The 16,728-nt window shown below is 37.7% G+C and overlaps 1 protein-coding gene across 2 annotated transcripts; it reads left to right on the top strand.

Annotated features, from left to right (window-relative positions):
- Positions 1 to 22: 22 nt before the first annotated feature.
- Positions 23 to 16,629, top strand: LOC135693286 (uncharacterized). 2 transcript variants are annotated; one of them, XM_065211732.2, is made up of 9 exons: positions 23 to 384; positions 4,242 to 4,350; positions 6,597 to 6,983; positions 7,231 to 7,701; positions 7,977 to 8,351; positions 10,261 to 10,779; positions 11,054 to 11,428; positions 12,002 to 13,693; positions 14,436 to 16,629. In XM_065211732.2, exons 1-9 carry the CDS (start codon positions 86 to 88, stop codon positions 14,472 to 14,474), a joined length of 4,266 nt encoding a protein of 1,421 aa, XP_065067804.2. In that variant the 5' UTR covers positions 23 to 85; the 3' UTR covers positions 14,475 to 16,629. The 2 variants fall into 2 exon arrangements, with proteins under 2 accessions (XP_065067804.2, XP_065067795.2); XM_065211723.2 differs by having other exon boundaries at positions 7,225 to 7,701; positions 14,436 to 16,628.
- The last annotated feature ends 99 nt before the right edge of the window (positions 16,630 to 16,728 follow it).

Below are 16,728 nucleotides of genomic sequence, written 5' to 3'. Positions count from 1 at the left end.
GTGACTGAGCGCTATACATCAGGGGGTGCACCATTGATTGTGTAGCGAACTTCAGAAATTAAAATGGTGTAAAGATCGTTGTAAAATGGCGTCTGTGCCACTTAAGCAGCTGCAAGTTGGTAGCAAGTTGAATACGCCAGTGTACGGCGTTGTCACAGCTTTTCAGTGTCCGAAGATTGATTGCAATGGCAATTATTATTCAACCATCACAATTAAAGATCCAAGCCTCGAAAAAGAAGACGGTATCTGCTGCTTCTTCTTCCAAAAATCAGAGGAGAATCTACCTAAAATCAAAACTGTCGGTGATGTCGTAAGGCTAAAAGGCCTGTATGTTACCATGTTCAAGCGTTGCCGACAACTAAAAGCCAGACCTAATTGCTCTTGGTAAGGTTGCCCAAAGTTTTTTTTTAAGTTTAGCCACGATACATCGCCTCACTGCCGCGCTTCGCAGAATACTCTGGGAAGTATTACATGAAATTTATCGGGTTATAGAGATCCTATCCAGATTTGCTTCTGACTCAGTTGTTTACAAACTAAATACGTTTTGGGCTGCATGAACGTTCGCTACAAAAGTTTGTTAACGGTAGGCCTGCGGTAGGTCATAATGGCGGCTTTTACGCTGAACAAAATCAAAACACCACTACAAACTGAAGGGGCTTGGTAACGATAGTTTATGGCGGGAAAATGCATAAGCTATTCTACGGAGTTTCGTTCTGACAGATAACTTTGTAATTTGCATGCGCTTGAATAAGAGAAAATCGCTAAAAAAACAATCAATCGAAGAGTCACTCCCTTTGTACCAGGGTGCATTTAATGTCAACTGTATGCTGAAGGTCCACCGAGGCATTTGTTTAGGTACCCCGAGAATATGACCAGCTGGTAAAACTGTAAACATTGTTGAACTACACAAAGAAAACTGATTAATAGAAAAAACTGTGGTGTATGAATCTTTATTTCATGTTATATATGTGCGTTGCTTCATGTTTAGCATGCCAACTAACGAAAGTTTTACGAACGCCAAAAATTTTTTTATTGGTTTGCACGCCGAATGCAGAAAAAAACCTGGGTGTACACCAAAGATCTTCGAGCCTAAATACATGGAATGCACTCTGGCCTTTGTATCAACATTGAAATGCTACACAGCAGCAAAATGAAAGGCCAGAGCTAAAAGGCAGACATAAAAAACTTTGTGGGTTCTTACTTCTCGCAAAAGGTTCTTACTTCTTAGGAATCATTTTTGTTTGTCATAAAAAAAACATTAAGTTGAAGATTTAACTACCCTCCCTCTACTATATGACTCAAAGAGAGGGCAGAAGCCCCATCATCAGCTTGCTGTCCACGAATACAAGTACCTGAGATTGATCCCCCAATAACGCAAGATATATTTGAATTACAGTACATGTTAAAATTTATGTTTGCCTGTAAAGCTAGCTCCAAAGCTTCAGAAAATCAGAAGGATTTAATGTCTTAGAATGCAGGTACCAGGGAGTGTGGCTAGTTAACAAGGAGTGTTGCAATTGTGTATAAAAAACATATAGGCTTTTTATAAAAACACAACATACTTTTTTCACATCAATCTGGCTTTCAAAAAAACAAATCCACCTCACAAGCCATACTAGACCTTTGCAACCAATTATCAGGGGCTGTGGATAAAAAACAAGTTTCTTGCTGCATATCTTGCTAAAGCTTTCGACACGGTTGACCACAAAATTTTACTAGACAAACTCAACGACTATGGTATAAGAGAAAATCCATTAAACTGGTTCAAATTGTACTTATCAAATAGAACACAAAAAGTTTGCATAAATGGAACTTTGTCTGAACCCCAAATTATCATACATAGTGTACCCTAAGGAAGTGTACTTGGTCCTCTTCTATTCCTGTTATATATAAACGATTTGCTTTCGTGCTCTAAAATCCTTAAATTCTATCTTTTCGCTGATGATACAAGCATCTTTCTTTCTAATGATAACCCAAATGATCTTGAATCCATTGTTAACCATGAGTTAAAAAATTTCTCAACATGGCTTTCTGCCAACAGGTTATCACTTAAGGTTGATAAATCCAGTTTCCTTACTATCCCAAGTAAGAAAAAAATTAATTCTATCCTAGACATCAAAATTGATAATATTTCCATTAAAGAAAAAGACCATATAAAATATCTTGGTGTTCTTATTGACAGCTGATTAATTTATTGATATCATATTGGAAACAACATACACAAAATGTCAACACAAAAATCTCGAAAAGCATCGGAGTACTGGCAAAGATGAGACACTTTGTTTCATTAGATGTACTAAAACAATTGTATCATTCTTTCATTTCTCCTCATCTCAGCTATGGTATCATTAATTGGGGTAGTGCTTCAAAATCTGCCATAAACAATTTAAGAAAAAGTCTTAAAAAAGCAATTAGAATTATGAACTTTGCAGGCTATAGAGGTAAGTCGAAACCTTTGTTTTCTAAACTAGGTTTACTAAAACTTGAAGATACTTATAAATTTGAAACTGCAAAATTCATGTACGATGTTAACAACAATAACATCACCTCAACTTTATGTGACCTGTTTCAAAAAACCTAATGCAAACCATTTTTGAAACTAACTGCAGTGTTCCCTCCCCTATCTTTTCTACCATATAAGTTTATAGTTGTCTTTTTCTTTCTTTTTTATCTTTATTTTTACCCTTTTCTTATTTGTTCTGTTACTGTTTCTTATACTAACAAATTCAAATCACATAAAAAATTTAAATCTTAATATTTTTCATGTACAAGTGTATTACATTTTATAAACCAAGTTACTTTGTATTTGTAATCAACCCAGGAAAGGCACTGGACACAAAAACTTTTCGGGTTTACAACGTTTAATTGGCTATCTCAGGCCTTGCTCTAAGCAAAATGAAGGTGCTCCATAAAAAGAGCCCCTTAGAAACTCTAGGCGCTCTATTTCGCACCTTTAAATAAAATATCCTTGAGAGCATCCTTCAAGAGCTTTGGAAGATCGAGAGCTTCATATCGAAAGCTTTGGAAGAGTGTTAAATAAGAAATTCAATGGTGATACCAAAAAGCACCAGAGTATGAAATAACAAAACATGCAGCAAACACTATGTTAATACAAATATAGAAATATAGGAAAACGCATGGCTTTAAGTCGAACATTAGCTTTGTTTCCCTTTTTATGCTATTCTTTCTATAAGAGACACTAGAACATCTACTACTCGCGAAAGCAAATGAAAACTGAAAAGCAATGCGGTAATTTGGACGGAAATGTGATCTCTGATTTGCAAAGGTGATTATTAAGAAAAAACAGAAAATAATACTTCAACAGAAGACTAACGCTCAGCTTGAAAATCAAATAAATCTTCCGGAGATGAGGGTTGATGGCCTGTGACCTTGGTGGTTATTAGAGGGTTATTAGATTAAAAATGGTATCGAAAACCGAACGTTGAATTTGCTGCATTTTTTTCTCAAGGGGTGATCTTACGCAAATCATAATATTGCGGTCTATTGGGAAGATTGTTTATGCTTGATCAAGTTTATTAGACAAAGGCCAAGAAATTATTTTGCTCCGTGGTAATATTGTTTTGACGTTTTGAGGGGCTCTATAAATCGCTCTCCAAGGCTTCTTTTGTGTGCGCTCTAGGCGCACGCGCTTGATCGAGCGCCTTTCCGGGCAAGGCCTGATATCTTAGCATTGCTACCTAATTTGTTGTATATCTATTATAATCTTAGAAGTTGTATACCTTTAAAACTTGTACATTTGTTGCTGAATGAAAAGTTTTGAGTTTGAGTTTTGAGTTTGTCTCTAAAACCTTCATTCATTTTTGCCTACCCTGTTGCAGCCTGACCAGCCCTACAGGATACAAAACATCGCAAGTTTGTACCAAAAGTAGAGAAGGTTGCTCATTCCTGGTCTAAGCATAGGTGTATGTCATCCTTGAAATAGAGGGTACTCCTCAGTTCTAATTCATTTGATGGTACAGGGCAGCCCCCAACAGAGGACCTTTCACTTAATTTAATTTAATTTTGGGTTCCTGCAAAGAGAACTGTTTAAGTAAATATGCTTTTGAAAAGTAACTCTATTTTATTCTGAATTTGTAAGCAAATGCCTTATATTTTAATTTAAAAAATATTTCAATTATTTGTTTTTTTTGTAAATTGGGAAAATGATGAAAGAGGAACACACAAGGGATTGTGCAGCCAGCAAAAACTCATCATGAATAGTTTAACCTTTTTTCTTTTAGGGTTGTTGCTCATCCAGATGGAGCCATTGATTTATTTTCTTATAAGGCTGACAAATCAGATATGGAAAAGCTCAAGCAGCTTAGTGACTGGGGAGATAAGTTAGAACAGGTAAGAGATTGAAAAAATATCAGCTTCTTTAGTCTCTTTAGTCTTCAGCTTCTTTACTCTACAAAATATTTTTGTTTGCCACTATGCCTGTGCTTAGACATACCTTGAGCAATATTGGAAGAGTTAAGCCAAGCTTTTGTTGGAAAGGCATGCCCTGGCACATGCATACTGCTCTGCTGGAATGCTAACTACATGCCTTCTTTATTTTGAGAGCAAAATTCTTAATGATTCGTTTTGTGCATTTTTGCAATCAGTTTAAATGTATATCCTTCTTTAATACTTTTAGTCCATGCCACTCTCAAAAGGCCTAATACATTTTCAGGATTGCCAATTAAATTTCTGAAATTCTAGGTAAGAAATAAAAGCAAGAAAGTGTCTGGCTGCTTGGATTCTGCCTATCAGGCTCCTTACTAATCTCTTGGTAAAGCGAACTTCGGATAAAACTAAATTATGTTATTGAAAAAAAATTTTTAGGTCCTTTCACCATAATTCCCTTCAATATAACGAACTTTTTCTTAAAATAGTCACCGTTATTCTGGTTTATGTATTCTATGTGTTCATTTATCACTTTTTCTTGGGGGAATTCATTATTGTCATCGGCGAAAAATACATCGGCAAACAAGCATTTTTATTTTGCTGAAAATGGAGACGAAACGTGCACAAAAGTTGATATCTTTTCAAGGGTTTATGATATTTCAGTGAACAAAAACAAACACAGAAGACTATAGCAGACTTTTTATGACCCCAAATTTTAAAAAGAACATACCCCTAATTTACAATCTTTAAAGGCCCAAACCGAGATGACTTTTTAAATAATGTGCAGCTGAGGCCTTGAAATTTTTTTGTTATGACATCATGTTTTGAAAAGTTGCAGAGCAGAGGGCTAGTTTCTTTTACATATTGGAGGAAGTGTCCACCGTACATTTAAGCTGCAAATCTGTATCATTGCCTTAGCTTGTAGATCCTATCATCAGTTTTAGTTTTTAGATTGTAAGTGATCTCTTTTTCCTTGAATATTATTTTCACAGACCAGGGATTCACGCTCTACATTTACCATCAAAGAATGAACTAGATAAAGTTGTGCACACAAGGGGATGCTTTAAACCAAGACTTTTATCCAAAAGCCAACTGAGAAATTGCTTTATTTAAGCCCCAAATCTAAGATGTCAGGGAATTTTCTTGTCCTCTAACATTCTACAGACTTGCTTCCGATGCTGCTTTTCATCCCCATTAATAGCCATCTCTATGGAATCGGCTCAAGAGGAATTTTCCAGACATTGACTGATAAAAAGTGTTCGAAGGTTTTGCCGTTTCAAACGATTGCCAATTGAGTTCATTACTACTTTAGGCCCCCTCGACCTCAAGGCCCTGAGGCACTTTGCCCCCTTTCCCTGCTTACAGTGGCTTCCAGTACCTCCAGGATCAACGTTCAGAGTTTTTCAATTTGCCGACAAGAGTTTTCTAGGGGGGGGGTGCCCCCCGCACCCCCCCCCCCCGCCGCTAGTGACGGCCCTGGCTGCTAAGGCAGTTAAATTCAACCAAACTCGTTATATTAAATATTGCAAATCTGCATGTGCAGGATTTACAGGGGGAGGAGGCATCAATCCATATAAGATATTGGCAAATATAAGATTTCGTTTCAATTTTCTTCTTATCAATCTTAATTGAAGTTTCTAGGTCCTAGTTTTTTTATTTATCGTTGTCTTTAAGAAAATAGAAATTTAATCTGCTAATAAATTCCTCTTCTAATTGATTTTCATAGAAATATGGTTTTTAGTTTCAATTGAGAGTTGTAGGGGTTTTTGGGAATTTGTATTTTTAGATCTTCTATAGTATTGCAAGATTTAGGAATAATTTGATGATATGGTTTATAGTTTTGTCAATTTAGTAATGGAAAAGTTTGATATTTGTTTATTCCAAAATGACTTTGTTGATTTACCACCCTTTCTCTGCTTATTTTAGAAGCAGATTGAATGGTGAGATGTGGTTATCTACATTGGCTGATTTTTGCTAAAAGCTAAATAACGAAATTTAATAGTTAAGTGGGTTAAACAAGCAAGCTATCTCCTATGAAATACGATTAACATATTTTTAATGATAAACTTCAGAAAATACGAAGATCAAGAAAAGCTTGAATTAGTGTTATGATGCCAATACTAGTTTAAACTTTACTGAAATAGAAAGAAAGCAGTTTTCGATAAATTTCAAGATTTGCCTTCCACTTAGGTGACGTTTTGATTCCCTAGGTAAAGGCTGCAAGGAGAATAACACTGCTTTCAGATATTGAACCAGACAACAAATATGTCAACGTGTTAGTCGAATTGTTCTCGGCTGATCATAATAAAGTAGACAAGAACTCATACGTTCTTCGCGTTTGGGATGGAACAGTCCCAAAGTGCAATTCATTTTTCTATGGTTTACAAGAGGGTTTTAATCCGGAAAAGACACAGACAAGAGATATACCAAAGTATATTGAAAAGAGATTGATGTACATTATTTTATACGGAGGTCATATCCAGAAAGGATTGGAAGCAAACCCAGGAAACGTCCTTAGAATTACAAATCTGAACCAGCGGCCGCTACCTCAAGATACCTTGGACGATCTTTTGTCGAATGAATCCATCCCGAAAAAGGTGAGAAATGCTCATTCCGAATGTTACGGTTTTGTCTTTGGCATTCTTTGTTCTTGTTCAAATGTCACAAGTTATTCTGTGCATGCCTAGTAGTAATTTCCTATAAAACTTCTTCTCAACTGGTTATTTCTTAAACCTGGCACCTTTTTCAAGAATCTTTGGCTCCACTTACGAGATTCATTGCGTATCTTAAATTTGTTAGTTCTGAATCAGTCTAAGTATTTTTTACACTTTTCTAAAGTTGCAGCATTCAACAAAACCCTGGGTTTGCTGTGCCCTAAGTGAAAAAAATTCGTATGGTAGAGGTTTAGAAATCGTCGATGAAAATGGACTTGAAGCTTTAAAATTGAAGGAGAAGCTTGCCGTAGTAAGTGAGACTGCAGAGGACAGTGACGAAAGCTCTATCGAGAGCGGTGACGGAAACGTTGATGTCCAAGACGAGAATGAACAATTAGCAATGCAACAGTTCAGAGATGAATGGAGAATTCATAGAGAAAGCAGTGCTTCTAGCTTTGTTAGTCCTTGGCATCTAGATGAAGCCGAAGAACCTCAGGCTGCAAGAATATTGCCTCGTGCAGACAATTTTGAACCTGTCTTAGATATTCAGTCGGCAGATGCTAATCGACCAGTTACAGAAATACAAAGTACACAGCGATCAAGAACAAATGCAGAGCAACACTCTCAACCTTCTTCATCGAGAAGAAGCCTTTTAGATGACGTATGTAATACAAGTTACTGTTCTTCACTTATGTTATGCTAATTTATGCTTATATCCTGGTTTATTGCATATTTTAGAAATCTTATTCCTGTTAATATGTTTTTGATAAGCTGATGTGGCATTTTTCCGATTAGGTTGTAAGGAACTAACTTTTGGATACAGTCAAGGTCCATGTTGTAGAAATTGCACCATTATCAATTGTTTGAGTTAATTGAGCTGTCTTTGATATTCGGATATAGTTTTCTACGTTGACTTGTTTACTGTCTTTTTTCTAGATGCAATTAGCACGCGAATGGACAAGGTTATCAGACATCAAGCCAGACGGAAAATGTATCAACATTTTGGTGCAAGTTGTGTCTGTTCACCTGTCTGTTAGTGACAGCAGCTGCTTGATTCTTCGTGTTTGGGATGGAACCCAGCCAAACTGTCAGTCGTTTTCCTATGGACGAACCAAAGACTTTAAACATGTGAACGATGTTCCGAGGCATGTCGAGAAAAGGTTGATATCAGTAAGTTTGCACGGGAACCATGTTGCGAATGGTTTGGAAGCAGTGCCAGGTGATTTCGTGAAAATACGAAAGATGAGACAATGTGGAATATCTAATGAGGATCTAGAGGTGTCATTGGCTCGGGGCTTCGTTCCTGAAAAGGTACGGTGAGAATCGAACATGAAAATAACGTGGCTGTTTTAATTTTTCTTGCATGGCAATTCCAGTTGTTGTTAAATTTTGTGGCAGGCTTGAAAAAGTAGAGTGTTTTTCTTTTATTTGGAAATAGGCTGTTTTAATTTTCTATCTCGTGTCAAAAGCTACAATAAAAGTTGAAGGACAAAAATGCTTTCCAAGGAAAACATACCATGGACATAAGAAAGTCAGTCGTGAGGCTACGTTCTCACATCATCGAGAGCGAGTTGGGCCTTTGTTGCATCGGCCTAAATCATCAAACCTACCATAATAACATGAAGCGGCTACCAAGGGAAGTTTTACAAAATGCTCAAAATACAAACGATATTGGGGAGGGAATGGATAATAAGAGTACCTTTCCCCCACTTTATCTCAATGCAACAGTCCTACCTAAAGCCATCAAATTGTAAACAGCAAAAATGATGTCCAAAAGTATGAGAAGTATTCACGATGCTGAACAAAATAGAGTAAAACTGTTTGGGTTATGCCAGAAAAAGAAAATTTTCATATAAGAAAACAGAATTAAGTTGGATGTGTTGGAAAAGAGCGAATAGCGCTCATGTTATAAGGCTTCATCAAGAAAAGTGAAACCCTGCGTAGCATTGCGCATATTCTTGTAGAATGGGTACAAGTAAAACTTGAGAAAGCACGTCACAAGGAAACATAACCAATAGCAAATAAATATAAATTCAGAGCGAATCAGTTAAAGAACGAACGCCCCTCGTGAGATTAACTCTGATTGAATTTCATTTAGTTATTATGATTTTGAATTTATTTGGGCGAAAAGCAAAGCGTTTTACGGTGAATCCACCATGTTTAAAATGGTGGTGAAAAAGTTCGATTTTTGCTTGAAATACAAAATGGAGAGCTAAATGATATGGAATCGCGTTGCAGATTGAATAAGTTATTTCTGATTTTATTCATATCTTTTATCAAAACACTTTTTAATATAATAAAAACAACACAAGAAATGTCCAGCCTGATAAACATAAAATAAGAATCGATATTTTTGTGGAAATTTTCTCTCTGGTTAACAAAACAGAGCAGATTATGTCAGCTACTAAGCTGTGCTCCTGGAAATGTCATGCACTTGGTTATTTATTTGTCCTTCAAGTTTAGTTATCTTATAAACAATTAATTGTTCTTAGCTGTAGAAAAAAGAAGGTTGAAATAATAACAATATTAAGAACAATCGAACCGCAAATTATTAAACAAATTTGAACAATGAATTTTGAGCCTTAGCAAATTTATCTGGTTCTTGTAAAATGGCATGCATGTGGATTTATCAAGTGCTACCTGGTTTGTCAAATCGAAAAGCTGCTGTGGAGCAAGCGTGATTACAGGTTTGGAACGTAGAGCATGGGCTCATGATAGCCTTTGAATTTAACAAAGTTGCTACACCATTTAAGTAGAGCTGTAATGCATTAATCCACGAAGAAGACAAATTTTGACCTTATTTAGAGAAATTGTTTAAACCCTATACTATAAAAGTTCTGCATAAAGTTGTTTTAAGAAACCTTGCACAACTACTTTGTTTTCTTCTAATAGATGATTCGTCTACTCTGCTGTTTTCTTTAGCACTTTTCCTTTCCTTTTCTAATCAATTTGTTTACTTTTTTAACAATTTTTAACTAAATGCAAAAACAGCCTTTCTAAAGTTAGTTGAATAGTTTTACTAAAAAACACTCGTTGAAAATCGTTTTTGGTCTACTTGCCTTGCAATATGAAAATCATATCGAGTGAAATCGCTAAATTTTATGTTTCTTTTAGTAAATACAAGTGAACTGCAAGATTTTCTAAATCTTTTAACTATGTGCTCAGCTCGTAAAGTTGTTCGTCTTCGTATTTTTTAGCCATGAGTCTTGTTTGCTTGCAGCGTAAAAGGTCGTCTTGGGTCTTCTGTGTTCTGGAGGAAGGAAGCTCCCATGGCCAGGGCCTGGAAATAGTCGACAAAAAAGAACAGGATGCTTTGAAGTTAAAAAGACAACTTGCAGACGTGTTTGACGTAGGGGAAGACAGCGACGAAGAGAGAGATAGAGGCATTTTGGAAGAAGTTGAGGAAGGAAGAGTGGACAGAAATAGGAAAAAACTTGATGAAGGAACTGAAGACGATACAGGGGACGATACAATAAGTGAGAGTTTGCTGAGCCCTGTGCTTCTAAATACACTGGATTGGGATATCAGTTTTAATGAATCGTTTGAAAATCAAATGGTCATCAACGAACCTCAGGCTGCAAAAATTTTGTCTCGTGCAGACAATTTTGAACCTGTCTTAGATATTCAGTCGGCAGATGCTAATCGACCAGTTACAGAAATACAAAAGACACAGCGATCAAGAACAAATGCAGAGCAACACTCTCAACCTTCTTCATCGAGAAGAAGCCTTTTAGATGACGTATGTAATACAAGTTTCGTTCTTCACTTATGTTATGCTAATTTATGCTTATATCCTGGTTTATTGCATATTTTAGAAATCTTATTCCTGTTAATATGTTTTTGATAAGCTGATGTGGCATTTTTCCGATTAGGTTGTAAGGAACTAACTTTTGGATACAGTCAAGGTCCATGTTGTAGAAATTGCACCATTATCAATTGTTTGAGTTAATTGAGCTGTCTTTGATATTCGGATATAGTTTTCTACGTTGACTTGTTTACTGTCTTTTTTCTAGATGCAATTAGCACGCGAATGGACAAGGTTATCAGACATCAAGCCAGACGGAAAATGTATCAACATTTTGGTGCAAGTTGTGTCTGTTCACCTGTCTGTTTTTGACAGCAGCTGCTTGATTCTTCGTGTTTGGGATGGAACCCAGCCAAACTGTCAGTCGTTTTCCTATGGACGAACCAAAGACTTTAAACATGTGAACGATGTTCCGAGGCATGTCGAGAAAAGGTCGATATCAGTAAGTTTGCACGGGAACCATGTTGCGAATGGTTTGGAAGCAGTGCCAGGTGATTTCGTTAAAATACGACAGATGAGACAATGTGGAATATCTAATGAGGATCTAGAGGTGTCATTGGCTCGGGGCTTCGTTCCTGAAAAGGTACGAAGTTGATTGTTTAGCTCTTTGAAAACTGCTTCATTGGGGTGCGTTCTTGGTCATATTCAGTATGAATGAAAATATTAAGGAAAATGATTTTGCAATATATAGTTGTAAATAATTAGCTCAGTTCGCGTTTTCATGAATTTAGTATTCAAGGGCCTAATTTTGTTAGCGACGAAAGTTTGCATTTTGCAGTTAAGCATTACTTGTTCTCGCTTTTGACGTTCTTTGTACATTTATCTTTTCGACTGCATTTCATTTCTAAGCAAAATATTCTTTATTTTTATTTTTTTAAGTAAAGCTGAGTGTGTAATTCGGGAAAGTATAACGAATGATAGGAAATCTAGACCTTTTGTCTCAATAGCTATTCATGTTTATTATGGTCTAGTCGCTTCTGTTTCGTGGCGGATAACAATATTTCCTCTTGCCACTGTTGACAGACATGTACCAGGACCAGGAAGGTCATAGGCCAGGAAGGTCATAGGCCAGGAAGGTCATGGGCCATGAAGGTCATGGGCCATGAAGGTCTAGGAAATAATGAGATTGTTTATGGAGAATCTTGTTTGTTTGTAGCGTAAAAGGTCGCCTTGGGTATTCTGTGTCCTGGATGAAGGAAGCTCCAATGGCCGGGGCCTGGAAATAATCGACAAAGGAGAACGGGATGCTTTGAAGTTAAAAACACAACTTGCAGACGTGTGTGACATAGGGGAAGAGAGCGACGAAGAGAGAGACAGAGACAGTTCGGAAGAGATTGAGGAAGGAAGAGTTGACGGAAATAGAGAAGAACTCAATGAAGGAACTGAAGACGATACAGGGGACGATGCAATAAGTGAGAGTTTGCTGAGTCCTGTGCTTCTAAATACACAGGATTGGGATATCAGTTTTAATGAATCGTTTGAAAATCAAATGTTCATCAACGAACCTCAGGCTGCAAGAATATTGCCTCGTGCAGACAATTTTGAACCTGTCTTAGATATTCAGTCGGCAGATGCTAATCGACCAGTTACAGAAATCCAAAATACACAGTCGCTAAATAGAACTGAAGAGCAAGCAAATGTGGATGGCAAGTACTTGGGATCGCCAGTGCGTGAGTATTCTCTACAATCCACAGTCATGCCACAGAAGGAGAATCACACACCTAGAAGGAAACAGAGACAACTGGAAAATGAAGAGAGACACAGATCGTCAGTGGGTAAATATTCACTACGATCCAGAGCCACGCCACGGAAGGAGAATCACACACCTGCAAGGAAACAGAGACAATTGGAAGATGAGGAGAGACACAGATCGCCTGTGGGTAAATATTCACTACAAGCCACAGCCACGCCACGGAAGGAGAGTTACACACCTAGAAGGAAAAAAAGACAATTGGAAGATGAGGAGAGACACAGCATGTCAGTGGGTAAATATTCACTACGATCCACATTCACGCCACGGAAGGAGAATCACACACCTGCAAGGAAACAGAGACAATTGGAAGATGAGGAGAGACACAGATCGCCTTTGGGTAAATTTTCACTACAAGCCACAGCCACGCCACGGAAGGAGAATAACACACCTAGAAGGAAAAAAAGACAATTGGAAGATGAGGAGAGACACAGATCGCCTGTGGGTAAATATTCACTACGATCCACATTCACGCCACGGAAGGAGAATCACACACCTGCAAGGAAGCAGAGACAATTGGAAGATGAGGAGAGACACAGATCGCCTTTGGGTAAATATTCACTACAAGCCACAGCCACGCCACGGAAGGAGAATTACACACCTAGAAGGAAGAAAAGACAATTGGAAGATGAGGAGAGACACAGCATGTCAGTGGGTAAATATTCACTACGATCCACATTCACGCCACGGAAGGAGAATAACACACCTAGAAGGAAAAAAAGACAATTGGAAAATGAGGAGAGACACAAATCGCCAGTGGGTAATTCTTCACTACAAGCCACAGCCACGCCACGGAAGGAGAATTACACACCTAGAAGGAAAAAGAAACAATTGGAAAATGAGGAGAGACACAAATCGCCAGTGGGTAATTCTTCACTACAAGCCACAGCCACGCCACGGAAGGAGAATTACACACCTAGAAGGAAAAAGAAACAATTGGAAAATGAGGAGAGACACAAATCGCCACTGCGTAAATATTCACTACAAGCCACAGCCACGCCACGGAAGAAAAATGGCACACCTAGAAAGAAACAGAGACAGTCGGAAAATGGGGAGATATACAATTACCAGATCAGAAGCAAAACTAACTCTCGCCGGGTGAGTGCTATTTGTTTTTTAATTTCCTTCAACTGCCTAGTTTTTAAGAGTGATTCTTGTTTAACTGCATCACTTTGCTTTATCTTTCTTTTTTGAACTTCTTACTGCTTTTTACAAGCCTCTTTTAGATTTTCCCCTGAATATTGAACTCACGTTTGCAAAATAGGCTGAACATGATTCAGGGTGTCTGCGTATTACAGATACGGACCTTAGGATAGCGGTTGTTAAACCACATCTTACTTAATGTCTAAATGGTGTCTTAATGATGTGGCTTACTGTGCGTGAGTTCTTTCGTTGACCAACATAGAAAATATTATAACTCTTAAAACTTACGAGCAACAGAACACATTCAAGCAAATGTATAGCGGTTTCTATTTACACCACGTTTCTTTACAACCTGCGATGGGCGGCGTTATTCTGCTTATCTGAAACGGAGTCTGCCTCCATTTAGATAACAGCAGAAAAGTAGAAAGGTGTTTGAAGGCTTCTAGAAAAGATTTCAGATTTTCTTTTGCTTAAACCCCTGGCTTAAACCAAAGTATATTGATGGACAATTCCGGTGGTCCGGCGGTAACCCTGTGTAACAATAAGCGGTCTCCTGCAAGTACAAACCGGTTATCCGGGTGTGCGGGAGACCGAATTGCCCACCCCTAGAGTAGTTTAGCAATTATTTCTGAAATTTTATACTTCAATACATGATTTATGCTAGATTCTGTGAATCGTTTTCTTTTGTTTTGTTTAGTATTACTTACGGCGGAGAAAAGAAGAACTTGCTCGGTGATACAAAAGATGTCTATTGTATATAAAGTAAAAGCATGGAAATGTACTCTAGGGTACCGAATAAGCAGGGGGTTTGGATAGGCAGGAGACTGGAAATATATGTCAATATGAGTTTTGAAACAGAATGGAATAAACTGGGGAGGGGGTCGGAATACAGAAAAGAAATCGTGTTACTAAAGGAAACGCAACTAAACGTCTCTTCGAATCGATTATTCTGCATTTCCAATAAGTTCATCTTGAACTTCTGTACACTACTGCCGCGGGTTTATGGTGGGATCGCTTGGGAAAATGTTCAAAAAATTATAAGTGGTTGGGAGGGGGGGGGGGGGTGGAAGAGGTAATTATTCGGTACTCTAGAGTAACTGTAAATACACCAAGTTTTGTTGAATCTCAAATGTTGATGTTTTTGTTAATGCTAAAACTATTTTTGTTGAATCGCCACATCATATTGTTTTGTTGCTCATTTGGAGTTCAGTTTCGTTCAATGTTATCGTTTTGTGTTTGTTTCGTTTTGTTCTGTGTGTTTATCCTACAAGCACACCAAAAACTATGTAACTCCTTGTAGTAAAATCTCTTGCAAATTATCATTATCAGAAAATATCAGTCTTTTTAATAGCATATTGTTTAAATGTTTTTTATTTTTGGGCGTTCTCGGATGGAATCTGTCCTCGGGAAACGCCGCCCAAACTGAATGTGCTGTCAAAGAACACGTATTACAGTTAATGATACACAGTTCATACAATAAGAAACAATCAATCAATGCCCGAAGTTCCATACAAAACTTTAACAAGTATTGTAATATGTTTTCTAGTATTTGATGCCTTGATGCCTATGTCTTCAGGCTTTCCAACTTGAATTAATATTCGAAGACAGCTTTTTTCTCCCTTCAAAGAAAAATTCTAACATCCTGAGACTGACACATTTTCAGTTTAGTCGTGGACTCATTTTATTCACGTATAAATGGGTCTTTTCAAAGTCATTTATTTTATTTTGAAATATCAATAGCTATAGTTTATAAACTCCTTTTTATTTGTTTTATAAGATGTCGATAACTAAAATAAATGAAAATTGTTGTTTCCTTTTACCGTTGAATTACTCTTTATCGTATTTCCGATCGCTCATCATACAATATTTGCAGTAAATACTGACAGCATATTTCTGGAAACATCAAGCACAAGGGCGCCGGAGCCACGGGGGCAGCACGGGGGCAGTACGGGGGCAGTACGGGGGCAGCAGAGTGCCCTTTTCAAGACGTTTTATTCAAGACGTTTTTTGAATCGAAAAGTTTTCATGCAGTAATCGAAAAGTATTCGTTTTAAATGCAACGTACCGGCTGGTTGAAACTTTGTCCCAGTGGGCCCTTTTGCTTGTCCTAGTTAGTAACTTTTGAATCATCACTAGTAGGAATCCTTATAAAATATGGCGTAGCAAGGCAAAAATTTCCTAGTGTCCGCTCCAGACCACCAATCTTTTTTTCCTAGACAGGGCCATCACCTTCAGCCAGGCTTCGCCACTAGCTAAACGAAGATTCCCGATTTGTTTTAGTAGCAAACTTTGATACCTCAAGGTGCCCTTTCTGCGGTTCCTGCCCCCGCCGCATCACGAAGCTTCCGGCGCCTCTGATAAAGCATGCAAAAGAATACGACGCATCCGAGAGGTTGTGCAATTTGTATCAACAAATAAGCAATTTGTGAAAGTACTCAGTCTTGATAACATTTTGCTAAAAAGCAACCGATGTTAAAAGTATCAAATTGTCAAGCTGGTTTGAGAAAAAGCACCAAGATAAAGATGATATTGTTTTCATCAAAATATCGTTTCCAACGCCAGGCCTAGCAAGCTCTGGTGCTCTGACATTTCCCTCTTCATCCTTTTCACTTTTTCGGAATAGACATGCAAGCGCCAAAGGAATTGATCGTCTCCAAACTGCGGCTTAACTTCTTACAGACTTGCAGTAGATCTTTATCTGCATATTAGGTTATTTCTTCCACGGGTTATGTTACCCTGCAAATCTTTTCATGAAAATCCTGTGATAGCACAGGCCATGATAACAGCATTCCCCATAGCAAAAAAATCCCCATAGCAAAAAACCCTCTTCTTGAGAATGACTATGATGTAAATCCACAAAAAACCAAATTTGAGTTCCACGTTATTGACACCTTCCAGTTGGGTAAAGTTTTTGGCAAATTCAAAACCTCAAAGGGTTGTGGTCCTGATGGCATTTTTAGCTGTTTCCTGAAAATTGCACATCCGGTTTT

The sequence above is a fragment of the Rhopilema esculentum genome, chromosome 10, assembly GCF_057945365.1.
Source record: "Rhopilema esculentum isolate cy_ngs chromosome 10, ASM5794536v1, whole genome shotgun sequence".
Classification (NCBI taxonomy): Eukaryota; Metazoa; Cnidaria; class Scyphozoa; order Rhizostomeae; family Rhizostomatidae; genus Rhopilema; species Rhopilema esculentum.
The sequence above is the reverse complement of the archived record's forward strand: the minus strand, read 5'-3'. Positions and strand labels throughout refer to the sequence as shown.